We start from the raw sequence: 11,697 nt of genomic DNA on the forward strand, positions 1-11,697 counted from the left end.
GCCAAACTGCCTTCTAGAATCGTGCCAGTTTTTCTTCCAACCAGCAGTGAGCATCAGCCCCTACGCTGTCCTCTTGCCGCTTGTTAAAACATTTGCCAGTGTCCTAGAACTTTTGACTTAACTTTGTAATGTTAGGGGGGGTGGATTTTGGTGTCAGGCAGACCTGGGGTCTTGTCCTTGTTTCCTTGTTCTGCCAACTAGAGACTCCGTCTCAAGGCTCTTTTAAAGATTAAGTCTAGTACTGGAAATGGTAGTTCAGTACCTAACACTTGGCGCTCCTGAAGCTGGAGCTCCTACCACCCGCGGAGGGGCCTCCTGCTGCCCGAGGGGGCTGGGCGGAGGGCGGGGCTGGGCGGGGGGCGGGGCTGGGCGGCGGCGGCCAATCACGAGCCGGGGAGGTGGCACGCCCTCCCCCCCCCCCCGCGCGTCTTAAAAGGGCAAAGCAAGGGCGCCGGGACGTCAGCTCGGCGCCAGGCCTCACCCTCCGTTGGGCTCCCCAGTTCCCCGAAGCGCCTGTGAGTAGAAGCGGCGGGCATCCCCCGCTCTCACGCCCCTCCCCGACCCCCTCCCCGCGGTGGGCCCCGCAGTCCCGCGCAGCCCCTTTAAGAGCCTCGAAGGTCGCGGCGGCCCCCAGGCGTCGGCGACTGCGCTCCACCGGCGCTCGGGCCAGGCTCCCCGCCATGCGGGCGCTGCGGGCCGCCCTGACCCTGGCGCTGGGCGCGGGGCTGGGCGCGGCGGCCGAGGGCTGGCGGCGGCGGAGGGCGGACGCGCGGGCGGCGCCGGGGCTGCTGGGCCGGCTGCCCGTGCTGCCCGTGGCCGCGGCGGCCGAGCTGCCCGAGGTGCCCGCGAAGCCCGGGGCCCCGGCGGGCGCGAGCGAGCTGGCCAAGTACGGGCTGCCGGGGCTGGCGCAGCTCAAGAGCCGCGAGTCGTACGTGCTGTGCTACGATCCGCGCACCCGCGGCGCGCTCTGGGTGGTGGAGCAGCTGCGGCCCGAGCGGCTCCGCGGGGACGGCGACCGCCGCTCGTGCGACTTCCGCGAGGACGACTCGGTGCACGCGTACCACCGCGCCACCAACGCCGACTACCGCGGCAGCGGCTTTGACCGCGGCCACCTCGCCGCCGCCGCCAACCACCGCTGGAGCCAGAAGGCCATGGAGGACACCTTCTACCTGAGCAACGTCGCGCCGCAGGTAGCGCCCGCGCTCGCCCCCCTGAGCCTCTCCGAACCTCGGCTGCGAAGCTGCCGAGTGCGGGCGCCGGGTCAGGTGCCTGGCTGCTCACCCCGCGCGCCGGGCGGGAGGTACACTGCACGGGGCACCCAACACCCGCCTGCAGTCCGACCTCTACTGTGCGCCTCTGGGCACCTCCCTGAGCTTGTTTCCTCGCAGTAGCGCGGAGAAAGAAGACGATGCACACAAAAGTACCGAGCTCGCTTCCTGGCCGGACGCACTCAGCATGCATGCATGCTAGCTGTAAAGAAGGAACTGAGGCAGGGAGGCCAAGTGACTGGCCCATTGTCACACAGCAGGAGACCCAGGCAGCCGGTCTAGAGGACCTTGAGCTTTCAGCCATTGTCCATACCCTGCCTGCCTCCCAGGAGCCAAAGGAAAGTAACTTGCAAAGTCCGCTGGTAGCCATCACTGTGTGCCCTCCGCGGAGCAGGGCCTGGAGACTTGCCCCCTGGGCTCCGGGTGAAGCTAATGGGGTATGAGGCTCCTAGGACTTCTGCTCTCCAAGTGCTGCAGTTGCCTGCCCACTTGACCCGACACTGGAATGAATGCTCAAGAGCGGGAAGTCAGGAGCAGCCCCAGCTGGGCTCTGCATGTGCTTCAGATCTAGAAAGGAAAGGAGAGGGTAGGGCTAGAGAGCTGGCCTTCCCAAGAGCTCCTGGGCATGGGGGGAGGGGGGCTCAGGAGGAGAGGCTTGTTTCTCTCTCTGAAGAGGAGAACTGCCCCTTTTCCTCAGTGTGGCTCTTTGGGGGTGAGAAACGGTTTCTGGCTCCACCCTCATGGCCAGGTGGCCTAAAGGCGTCTCCCTCCTTGAACCTGTTACCTCAGCACACTTGCCCACCCCATGCTTGCCCACCCCTTTCCCCATTGGACTGTCCCCATTTGGTGCCAGTTCCTGCCCATGTGACAACAGGGGAAGGGCCCCAGCCAGTCTCCCTGAGCCCCACCTCTCCAACCAGGTGCCCCACCTCAACCAGAATGCTTGGAACAACCTGGAGAAGTACAGCCGCAGCTTGACCCGCACCTACCAAAATGTCTATGTATGCACAGGGCCGCTCTTCCTGCCCAGGTAAGGCTCGAACTGGGGGGCCCCGGGATGCCAGGGTCTCTCCCATACAGTAGAGGCCCTCCTGCCACTCACAGCATCCAGGCCTGCCTCAACCTCTGGGTCCTCATGCAGTGCCAGGTCATGTCATCTGGTTTCTTGGCATGTCTGTCTGTTCTGTGCTTCAGGCCCCCTAATTCCAGGACTGTAGCGAGACCTGTGGGGTACCCACCTGGATCGTCTCTCCTGCCCCCAGCACCAGGCCCCAAACATGTCTCTGCTCCTCTCTTTTCTCACTTCTTGCCACATACACCTGACTCTGTTTCTGTCCAGATAGAAAAGCCTAGCTAGCACCAGGCTCTTGCCTTGTCTGCTCTGCTTGGAGCAACCCTCCTCACCCTTCTCCTGGAGCCACGGTGTGACCTCCACCTCCTCAACCCTGAGCCTTCACTCTTGTCTCTCGGCAGCCCTGCCTCCCAGGTAGAAGGGACCGAGCTCCCCTGGGCATGCTCAGTGATTTTTCTGGCCCAATGAAGACTGAGATCAGGGAGGCAAAGGGTTGTGGGGAAGCCGCTGGCTCTGGAGTCCACAGGTCTGAGAGAGAACCTAGGCCCTACCACCTGGTCTCTGGATGCCATGGGCAAATGACCTCCATATTCTCTCCTGTAAAATGGGGATAACAGCTACTTACTACCTACCTCGTGGTTGCTTAGGGGTAAAGTGGGGTGCTGGAGGTCATTGTAGTGAGTGCTTAGGATGGGCCAGCCGAGGCACTGATAATCAGCAGGTGCCTCCTATGGACTGTTGGAATGGAGTAGACCCTGCTGAGGGGAAGACTGGAAGTCCCTCATCCTGTGTTCTGGACCCCAGGCCCTGTGATGGCACTGGGAATTCTGGGTCATGTGCCTTAGCCTCTTGAAGCTCCCCCACCACAGGGGAGGTGGCCAGTGATCATGCGTCTGTGCGAATGAAGGTGAATGCCCACAAGGCCTGAATCTCTCAGCAGCATTTATTGCCACCACCCACCCTTGCTTGGCCCAGTAGGCCTGAGGAAAACAGGGTAAGGGAATGTCTACCCTGCAGGGGGCTCCCAGCCTCCTGGGGGAGCCCAGAAGAGCCCAGAAGCCTCGCAAGAGGGTGGCAGTCCTACAGGCTGACATAGGTTGGAAGTCAGGTCAGGGAAGGCTTCCTGGAGGCACAGCCCTGGGTCTGTCTGCAGGACGGAGGCCGACGGCAAGTCCTACGTGAAGTATCAGGTCATTGGCAAGAACCACGTGGCGGTGCCCACCCACTTCTTCAAAGTCCTAATCCTGGAGGCGGCTGGCGGGCAAATCGAACTCCGCTCCTACGTGATGCCCAATGCTCCGGTGGATGAGGCAGTCCCACTGGAGCGCTTCCTCGTGCCCATTGAAAGCATCGAGCGGGCCTCGGGGCTGCTCTTCGTACCCAATATCCTGGCACGGACAGGCAGCCTCCAGGCCATCACTGCAGGCAGCAAGTGAAGGTGTCACCCTGCCAGACTGTAGGGGCTGGGTCGCATTAAAAAGGTGGTGATTTCTGGAGACAAGTCTTGGCTGCGTCTGTCCTGGGGGACCCTCAGGAACCTCTGGTTTCTCTGCTGCTGCTTCGCTGTCTTTGGCCCTACAGGACCTTCAGCTGGCCCGGGCACCCGCCTGGCTGAGGCCAGCCTGCAGGGTGGCCAGGGAGATGAGGATGGCTTCCTGGAGGGGAAGTGCAGCAGTGGGCTGGGGCCTGGGAGACCGGCAGGTGCACAGCTCCTCACCTTATGGGGCTCCACCACCCAGGACCCACTCCCAGGGGCTTGGTGCCCTCCACAGAGCACCAAGGATGTTAAGAACAGGCTCAGCCCCATCCTGGCTGTGTGCCCTGCTGGGGAAGGGCCTTGCCTCTCCTCTCTGTAAAATGTGCTCATGATCATCCCTGCCTCCCAGGCTCAGGGTCAGGATTAGGGGTGTTCTCAGCCCCCAGGACAGGGTGGGTGCAGGGCTTCTGGCTAGGAGGGTGTGGCCCCTGTAGGGCCCTCCTGGACAGACTAGGGCAGCCCACCTGCGTAGGCACCACTCTGAGACTACTGGAAGCCATGTGCCTCTAGCATGCAGACCTCAGAAGAAGGTCTATGGGTTCCATGGGTGCCCAGGGCTGAGGCTCCCAGAGCTGGCTGCATACTGCCCCCCACAGGACTGAGATGCCAGCGAGGCACAGTTAGGGAAGGCTGCCCTGCCCAACACTGTCCCATGTAAGGAAGTGGAACATTGAGTGTACAGCTGAGGAAACCGAGGCCCAGAGCCTGGTTGCCCAGGGTCTCCTGGGCCACCCAGCCTGGGAACAGCTGGATGGGCACCAGCACCCAGGAGTCTTAAGTCTCAGCTCACTCATCCCAAGTTCCTGCTGGAATCTGCTGTGGTGAGAGGCCAAGGCTGTAAGGAAACCATCTTCAGAGAAGGCTGGCTCAAGTCAGCCTTGGGCAGAGGTGCTTGGACAGCTCAGACAGGACCTCTGGCTGGCAGCAACCTGAGAACAGCCTGAGGCTGGAGCTGAGAGGCAGCAGGCTCACCTCGGTGCGGATGGTGCGGCTGCCCTGGCTAGGGCAGGTGTTGACGTACAGATCGAAGAGGACACTGGGTTCAGCCACCTCTAGGTTGGGGTCAGCATCCACTCCAGCTTCCAGGCCCTGGAGGCCCCCGAACACCACAAGAGCATGCCTGGTACCCACAGGAGGGATCAGTCACTGTGCACCACGGCCACACTGAAGGCAGCTTCCCAGAGCTCCCTGCCCCCCACACAGTAGGGGCCCAGTCTGTACAGCTCTGCTCCAGCAGACAGGTTTCCGGCTGCATTCCTCCTTCCCCAGCCCCTGCCCCAGGCTGTACCCACCGGAAGCTAGGAAGCTGGGCGGAGGTCACATCCGAGCCTCTCTCTGATGTCCCAATGGTCAGGTCATACCCGTCCTGGAAGGGGGCCTCAGCAAACACGGCACCTGGGGGAGAGACCAGTTCACTGGGGGTCCTGCTTCAATGCCACAGCCACTTGGCTGCATGTGTACATATATGAGGGCAGGGTGGAGAAGGGGATTCAGGTAAGGCAGTGGCGCCCAGCCGCCCCCCTCCCCCCCCCAGTTCCTGGCAAGCCCGGGACTGAGCAGGGAGAAAGCACACCTGTGCTAGCCTGGGGAAACCAAGTGGATGGTGGGTAGGGAGGAGCTCTGAGGACTCACAGGGCACCTTTGACCTATCTAGTCCTTTTGTCCTATTCCCAACCTCACAGCAGACATGAATAATGAACCACAATCCTTTTCCTCAGAGGTCCTTCACAGAATTCCAGGCAGTGCAGTCAGGGAGCCCAAAGCCCAGAGAAGGAAAGGCATTTGCCTAAGGACACACAGCATGGTGGCAGGGCAAGGACTATGGTCTGCCTTTTGGGTCAAGCAAAGTTCTCTGTGGCCTCCCAGACGGAGGTCAGCCATTCAGAGGAGGAAGCTCTGTCCTTACTGAGGCAGGAGGCCAGCCGGACCGTGTAGCCCCAGTAGAGACCGGCTTTGGTGCGAGGGTCCTGTGATGACACAACCTTTCCCCGGTAGGTCTTGCTTTCTGGAGAGGAAGCATGGAGGCTGTGAAGATGGGGTGAGGGACAACGAGGTAGCAGGAGATGGCTCTGAGCCCTCAGGATGGCCAGGCTGGGAAGTTTCCAGATACCTGGGAGCTGCTTCTGGTTCAGCTGAACTGTCACACGAAGTCCAGGCTCCAAGTTCTTGTCAATCTTCACCTCCTGGGGAGAACCAGGAGAAATGGGTGCTGTTCCCCCAAAGGGCCAGCAGGGGTCACTGCTCTCCCAGATGCCAGGGGAGGGGGTAGTCGGTTCCTGAGGGGTCCAGGTCAACCTCTGTCCCCTTTCTCTGGCACCTGGGCCAGAATTGCTCTCAAGAGACCATTCGTGGGGCACCTGGGTGGCTCAGTCAGTTAAGCAGCTGACTGGATTTCGGCTCAGGTCAAGACCCCAGGGTCTTTGGATCGAGCCCCACTTTGGGTTCTGCATTCAATGGGGTCTTTTAAAAAAAAAAGATTTTATTTTTTATTTGAGAGCAAGAGCAGAGTAAGAGAGAGCACAGGCAGGGGGAGAGAGAAGCCAGCTCCCCACTGAGCGGGGAGATAGACGTGGGGCTCGATCCCAGGACCCTGGGATCATGACCTGAGTTGAAGGCAGATGCTTCACTGACAGAGCCACCCAGATGGCTTCAAATAAACAAATCTTAAAAAAAAAAAAAAAAAAAAAAGAGTGAGAGACCATTTGTGCAAAACAACCACCACAGGACACTGGGTAAAGATGAACACTCTGGGCCTGGCACAGAGCAGAAAGTATTTTGCGAGATGAAATCCTAATCTTCTACGTTTTGAAGAGATGTGGCTGTGCCACTTCCTAGCTACAGCAGTTTCGGCGGGCCATGTAACTTCTCCCAGCCTTGGTTCCCTCCTCTGTCAAACAGGAAACTCTCCATAAATAGCTCCTGTTACACTGCCCAGGGCCCAGCATGTGGTCAGTGCAAGCTGTGACAAATGACAACCAATGTCCATGTTTGTGCCAACTCTGAATTCAGGATAGGGTACCTTTTTTTTTTTTTTTTTAAGGTTTTATTTATTCATTTAAGAGAGAAGAGAGAGTGCAAGCAGGGGGAGGGAGAGAGACAGAGGGAGAGGAATAAGCAGACTTCCCCCTGAACAGGGAGACCACCACCCAGGTGCCCTGATACACACACTCTTTTCCTTTTGAGGTTTCTCCAGTTTTCTCCTTTTGTCTGGGTCTGGGTCACCCTGGTGTGCATTTAGCCGGTCATTTCTGATCTGCAGTTTTTGAGAGGAGAGGACCCTACACACTGAAGAGTTTCTGTCTCTGACTCCAGAAGACTTGAGAGTAACCAGGTGGTGGATGTGCCAATCCCAGCATGGCTTTGCATCCTGCTGGAGCTGCCCCAGAAGGATTCTGAACTTGTTTTTTGTAGGGTTGTGGTTGGGTTGGACTGGATTTGAGCATGAGGATTACCTTCTGTTCATTTGCTTTTTTTTTTTTTTTTTAAAGATCTTATTTATTTATTCATGAGAGACACACAGAGAGAATGCAGAGATATAGGAAGAGGGAAGAGAAGCAGGCTCCATGAAAAGAGCCCAATACAGGATTTGATCCAGGGACTCTGGGATCATACCTTGAGCCACCCAGGCCTCCCTGTTCATTTACTTTTTTTTTTTTTTCATTTACTTTTTAAGAGAGTAAATTTGCTCCTGGCTTTATCTACTGAGCCCTGTCTTAGGAGCTTCTCTGGCCTGAATCTACATCAGTGGGGGAACTGCAGGCACAGATGCCTGGGTTGAGGGCTCCCCATTCACATGACCTTGCCGGCTTTCCACGGTCAGGGTGTGTCTGCAATTTGTGTCCCAACCCACTCTTCCAATTCCTACCTTCTTCATGCCACAGTTGACAAAGGACCCATGGCCTGGCCGGGTGGGCCGGTCGACAACAATGCCTTCTCTGAACTCAGATTCCTCATCCTGACGCATGTGGTGAGGGCTGTCCAAGGGGTTCAGAAGCCCTGTGGGGAGGGAGGTGCAAAAGCACATGGTAGTATGGCAGGAACCTTGGAGGCCTGGCCCAAGTTCCAGGGCTGCCACAGATCTGCTGCTTGCCACCAGGCACAGGCCTTGCCCTGCTTGGGCCTGTTTTCTCAGCTGCACAGCAATTTCTCAGGGTCTGGGGGGAATGATCCATGAAAAATGGGGGTCAGCACCCCCTCTAGCCTTACCTGCAAACTGGAGATCCTGATGCTTGGGGAAGAATGCCTTTCTTAGGTACCTAGTAAAGAACACGGATCTCAGGAAATTCCCAGGGGAGGCTACCTCCTGCCTGACCTGCACCTGGACTACCCCCCTCCTCCACATCATTTTTAGGGAAGTCTGCCCTTCACCCCCTTACTGTGGACACTCCAGGTACTGCAGGATCCGGGCCAGCTGTACGCATGCCTGTCCCTTCTTGCCAACTCCCCTGAATTCTCCCTCCACAGTCCTGGAGAGAGAAAGACAGGGCTTCCAGAATCTACTGTGCTTCCTTCGAGAGCTCCTCCACCCAATCTGACCTCTGCAGTGCCCCTGCTTTGTGACTCCTCCCACCAGATATACTGGGGACATTTCAGGCAGCAGTCTCAGCCCAGGCAAGTAGGCAGTGAAAAGGATGAAGCAAAGTCAATGCTGGCAGTCCCTCCCTCCTCTCTGAGCCCCGATGCCCTGTCAGATGGCCCCTCACTTGACATCTTGGCCTTCTTCATCGAACACCACAATCTCATCCACACAGAAGATGGTGCAGGCTCTGGCAATCTGGCCAGCCAGGTAGGTGCGAAGCTCTGGTGACTGGGCATTGTCCAGGATAGAACCTGGAAGGGCTACACTCAGGGTGTAGGGCCGACCTGGACAGGGGAGGGGCATTCATGGTCATTCCAAGAGGCTAGGGTGGTGCTTCCCACATATACCCCCTCCCCCAATCCCAGAGTTAGAGAATTTTCCCTCTGGGAGGAATTTTGAGGCCAGCAAAATAGATCCAACTCCCCTTTCCAGGCCTCAGTCTACCCTGGAGGAAAATATACCCACTGGTCCCCGAGGCTCTCATGAGCAGGGCACATCCCTGGGCAAGGCTAGAGGTGGTTAGAGGCACTGGCCTAAATTTATACACTGGCTCTGCCCCTTACTGCCTCAGTTCTCCAGCTGTCAAATGGGGATAATAAAGCGAGCTAATATTATTAGGGCCTTTTATGTGTGCATTTACACCATAACCCTAAGAAGTATTACAGTGATCTCCATCGAGATGTGGGGAACCTGTGACCCCCAAAAGATCAAACACGTGGCCCAAGGTCACACAGAAGGCAAGACAGCTGAGATATGGGTTCAGGCTGTCTAGCTCCAGAGGGGCCACCATATTCTCCCTCCCAGAGTCACCCAAAGGGAGCCACATAAGGGAGCACCCATGAAGGACTTCCCTCCTAGCTGAAACAGCTGACATGCTCAGTTTCTGTCCCCATTGTCACCATCATCACTGGTAACCAATGGGCTTAGAGGGTACGTTATGACACCCTAACCCTTTCTAAGGTTTGGGTCTCAGTTTTGTAAAACTGTATCTATATACCCTCTAAACATCTGGCGAAACTTTCACTGCAGTGTTTGCTGGGATTTTTCTTTAGAGTTTTCTGTATTTTGAGAGGGGGATTATTTTGAACAGGTATTATTTAATGAGAAAAAAAATACAAATTCTTATTATCAAAATAAGGGGCGCCTGGCTGGCTTAGTCGGTAGAAGATGATGCAACTCTTGATCTCAAGGTTGTGAGTTCAAGCCCAAGTTGGGTGTAGTGCTTCCTTAAAGAAATAAATAAAAATTTAAAAAGTAAATGAAAAACTAGACTAAAGCACACAGAAAGTGCTCAATAAAGAGGTAAAAAAATAACTATCATTATGATGATGAGTGAAGGTATAAAGTTATGATATGTGATGCTTATGCTTCAAAGGACTGAAATCTACCTATGTAGGAGGTTAGGACTCAGTTTTCCCATTCTCTGGGCCTCAATTTCTCCATCAGGACAAGATGTCTGGACCCACTTGTCTCTAAGGTCCCTTCCAGATATGACAATGCTTGTCCCTGCCCAGGACCCAGCCTGCTCACCCTGGTCCTCCCTCTGTGCAGCTGCCTCTTCTTCCTGCTGGAGCTTTGCCTGTTCCTCCTGTGCCTGCTGCCGCTCCAGTTTCTTCATCAGCTTGAGATCCTTCCACTTCTTTTTCTCTTCTTTCTCTGGATAAGAGAACCTCTGGATTGGTGGAGTGGAGAGGGACTTGGAAGGGGAGGGATATGGACCAGTCCAGGAGAGGGTGCCCTCCCAAGTAGGGTCAGCTTGGACCTTAGTGAGGAGCCCGAGGAGGCTCCATGGCCCCTTCTTTCCCATTTTGGGCGCTGTGGGGCCCAGAGGGACAAACCTGGAGGCTCTCCCCAAGGCTCAGCAGTGCACTGCTAGAGTGGCCTCCCGCAAGGCTGAATAGATCCCCTCCCCTCCAGACCCTTACTTACTCTGCTGCTTCCATTTTCGCCATTCGACTCTTTGGCCATGTTCACCCTAGAGTAGCAATGGAAACAGGTATAGGTAGGTGTGAGGCTGTGAGTGGGTCCCACTTCCTGCTTGGCAGCTGTCCCCTGCCTATAAATGGGGGTGGTGAGGAAACCAGGGAACCCCCCATACTGCCACGGCTGGGAGAACGTGGGAAGGCGACGACCTGCCATGCTACAGTGCCCAGGACCGGGTCTGGCACATAGTGAGCACTTACTACATCAAGCGGTAAGCTGCTGAATGAAATCTAACGGGAGAGAGGAGAAAACTGAAGCTCAGGGGGAGAGGACCTTCCCACTGTCGCCCTGGGAGTCCGAAGAGATACGCCACGAAAGGGCTCGAGATGGCGGGCAGGATCCCACCTCCTGAATCCACGCCCGGGTCAGAGGAGCCGCAAGGGGCTCCAGCAATGTGCCTGACGCTGAGCTGGCCCTGGCTGGGACCCCGGCACCCACACCCCGGTTTTCACAGGGGCGCACGCGGCCACGAACATGCAGCCCCTCGGCGCTCCCGGCCTCGGATCAGCGACAAGCAGGGAGCAGGAGGCGCAGCCCGGCCCCTCCACCGGCCCCCTCGCGGCTCGTCCTCGCGCCGCCACCCCCAGTCCCGTCCCGGGACCCCACCTCCCGCCACCTACCGGGCCGCAGGGGCGCTTCTTCGCGCGCTCCGCCATGTTCGCCGCACCCCGTCGGCCACGCCCTGCCAGTCAGGCCCACCCCTTCCGGCCACACCTCCTCTGAGCCGCCAATCGGAGGGCCCGTGGCGCGCGGGGGCGTGGCCTAGGCGTCTAGGGGCGGTGCGCGCGCGCGGGAAGCGGGGGCGCAGGTGACGCGGGCGGGTCCTGTCCTCATCCTCGGGGGTCCAGAGCGGCAGCTTGTGCGGGGCTGTCCTGGGTCCTTGGACGACTGGAGAGCCGCGCTCCGTTTCTGCACGAGCGCGACACTTAAAGCTCAGCTCGATTTTATTCTACGTGGAGACCCTGTAGCCCAAAAGGAAATGATCTTGGAGAGAATTTAATCCAGTTCTTTTACAGATGCATTCATTTACTCTTTCTTTTAATTAACATACTTTATCTTTTATTTATTTATTATGATTATTTTTAAAGATTTTATTTATTTTTTTTAAGTTTTTTTTATTTATTTATGATAGTCACAGAGAGAGAGAGAGAGGCAGAGACACAGGCGGAGGGAGAAGCAGGCTCCATGCACCGGGAGCCCGATGTGGGATTCGATCCTGGGTCTCCGGGATCGCGCCCTGGGCCAAATGCAGGCGCCA

The 11,697-nt window shown here is 57.2% G+C and overlaps 2 protein-coding genes across 3 annotated transcripts; one reads left to right on the top strand and one right to left on the bottom strand.

Moving 5' to 3' along the window:
- The first annotated feature begins 521 nt into the window (after nt 1-521).
- On the top strand, nt 522-3,841 carry ENDOG (endonuclease G). Its single transcript, XM_072778252.1, has 3 exons — nt 522-1,190; nt 2,189-2,298; nt 3,494-3,841. Exons 1-3 carry the CDS (start codon nt 681-683, stop codon nt 3,774-3,776), a joined length of 903 nt encoding a protein of 300 aa, XP_072634353.1. The 5' UTR covers nt 522-680; the 3' UTR covers nt 3,777-3,841.
- On the bottom strand, nt 3,266-11,170 carry SPOUT1 (SPOUT domain containing methyltransferase 1). 2 transcript variants are annotated; one of them, XM_072778241.1, is made up of 12 exons: nt 11,060-11,170; nt 10,386-10,431; nt 9,987-10,112; nt 8,581-8,740; nt 8,254-8,343; nt 8,084-8,133; nt 7,743-7,873; nt 5,988-6,060; nt 5,784-5,882; nt 5,170-5,272; nt 4,850-4,997; nt 3,266-3,995 (listed from the first exon to the last, which is right to left on the bottom strand). In XM_072778241.1, exons 1-12 carry the CDS (start codon nt 11,093-11,095, stop codon nt 3,927-3,929), a joined length of 1,131 nt encoding a protein of 376 aa, XP_072634342.1. In that variant the 5' UTR covers nt 11,096-11,170; the 3' UTR covers nt 3,266-3,926. The 2 variants fall into 2 exon arrangements, with proteins under 2 accessions (XP_072634342.1, XP_072634343.1); XM_072778242.1 differs by lacking the exon at nt 8,254-8,343.
- Between the last annotated feature and the right edge of the window lie 527 nt (nt 11,171-11,697).

The sequence above is a fragment of the Canis lupus genome, chromosome 16, assembly GCF_048164855.1.
Source record: "Canis lupus baileyi chromosome 16, mCanLup2.hap1, whole genome shotgun sequence".
Taxonomy (NCBI): domain Eukaryota; kingdom Metazoa; phylum Chordata; class Mammalia; order Carnivora; family Canidae; genus Canis; species Canis lupus.

What these genes read in the sequence shown, in the direction of transcription:
- SPOUT1 (XM_072778241.1), bottom strand. Translation starts at nt 11,095, where the DNA reads ATGGCGGAGCGCGCGAAGAAGCGCCCCTGCGGCCCG. An exon ending in CAGTACCTGGAGTGTCCACA is followed by an intron (nt 8,134 to 8,253) that starts GTAAGGGGGTGA and finishes GTTCTTTACTAG; the next exon opens with GTACCTAAGAAAGGCATTCT. An exon ending in GCCCAGCTTCCTAGCTTCCG is followed by an intron (nt 4,998 to 5,169) that starts GTGGGTACAGCC and finishes TGTGGGTACCAG; the next exon opens with GCATGCTCTTGTGGTGTTCG.
- ENDOG (XM_072778252.1), top strand. Translation starts at nt 681, where the DNA reads ATGCGGGCGCTGCGGGCCGCCCTGACCCTGGCGCTGGGCGCGGGGCTG. An exon ending in TGAGCAACGTCGCGCCGCAG is followed by an intron (nt 1,191 to 2,188) that starts GTAGCGCCCGCG and finishes CTCTCCAACCAG; the next exon opens with GTGCCCCACCTCAACCAGAA. An exon ending in GGGCCGCTCTTCCTGCCCAG is followed by an intron (nt 2,299 to 3,493) that starts GTAAGGCTCGAA and finishes GTCTGTCTGCAG; the next exon opens with GACGGAGGCCGACGGCAAGT.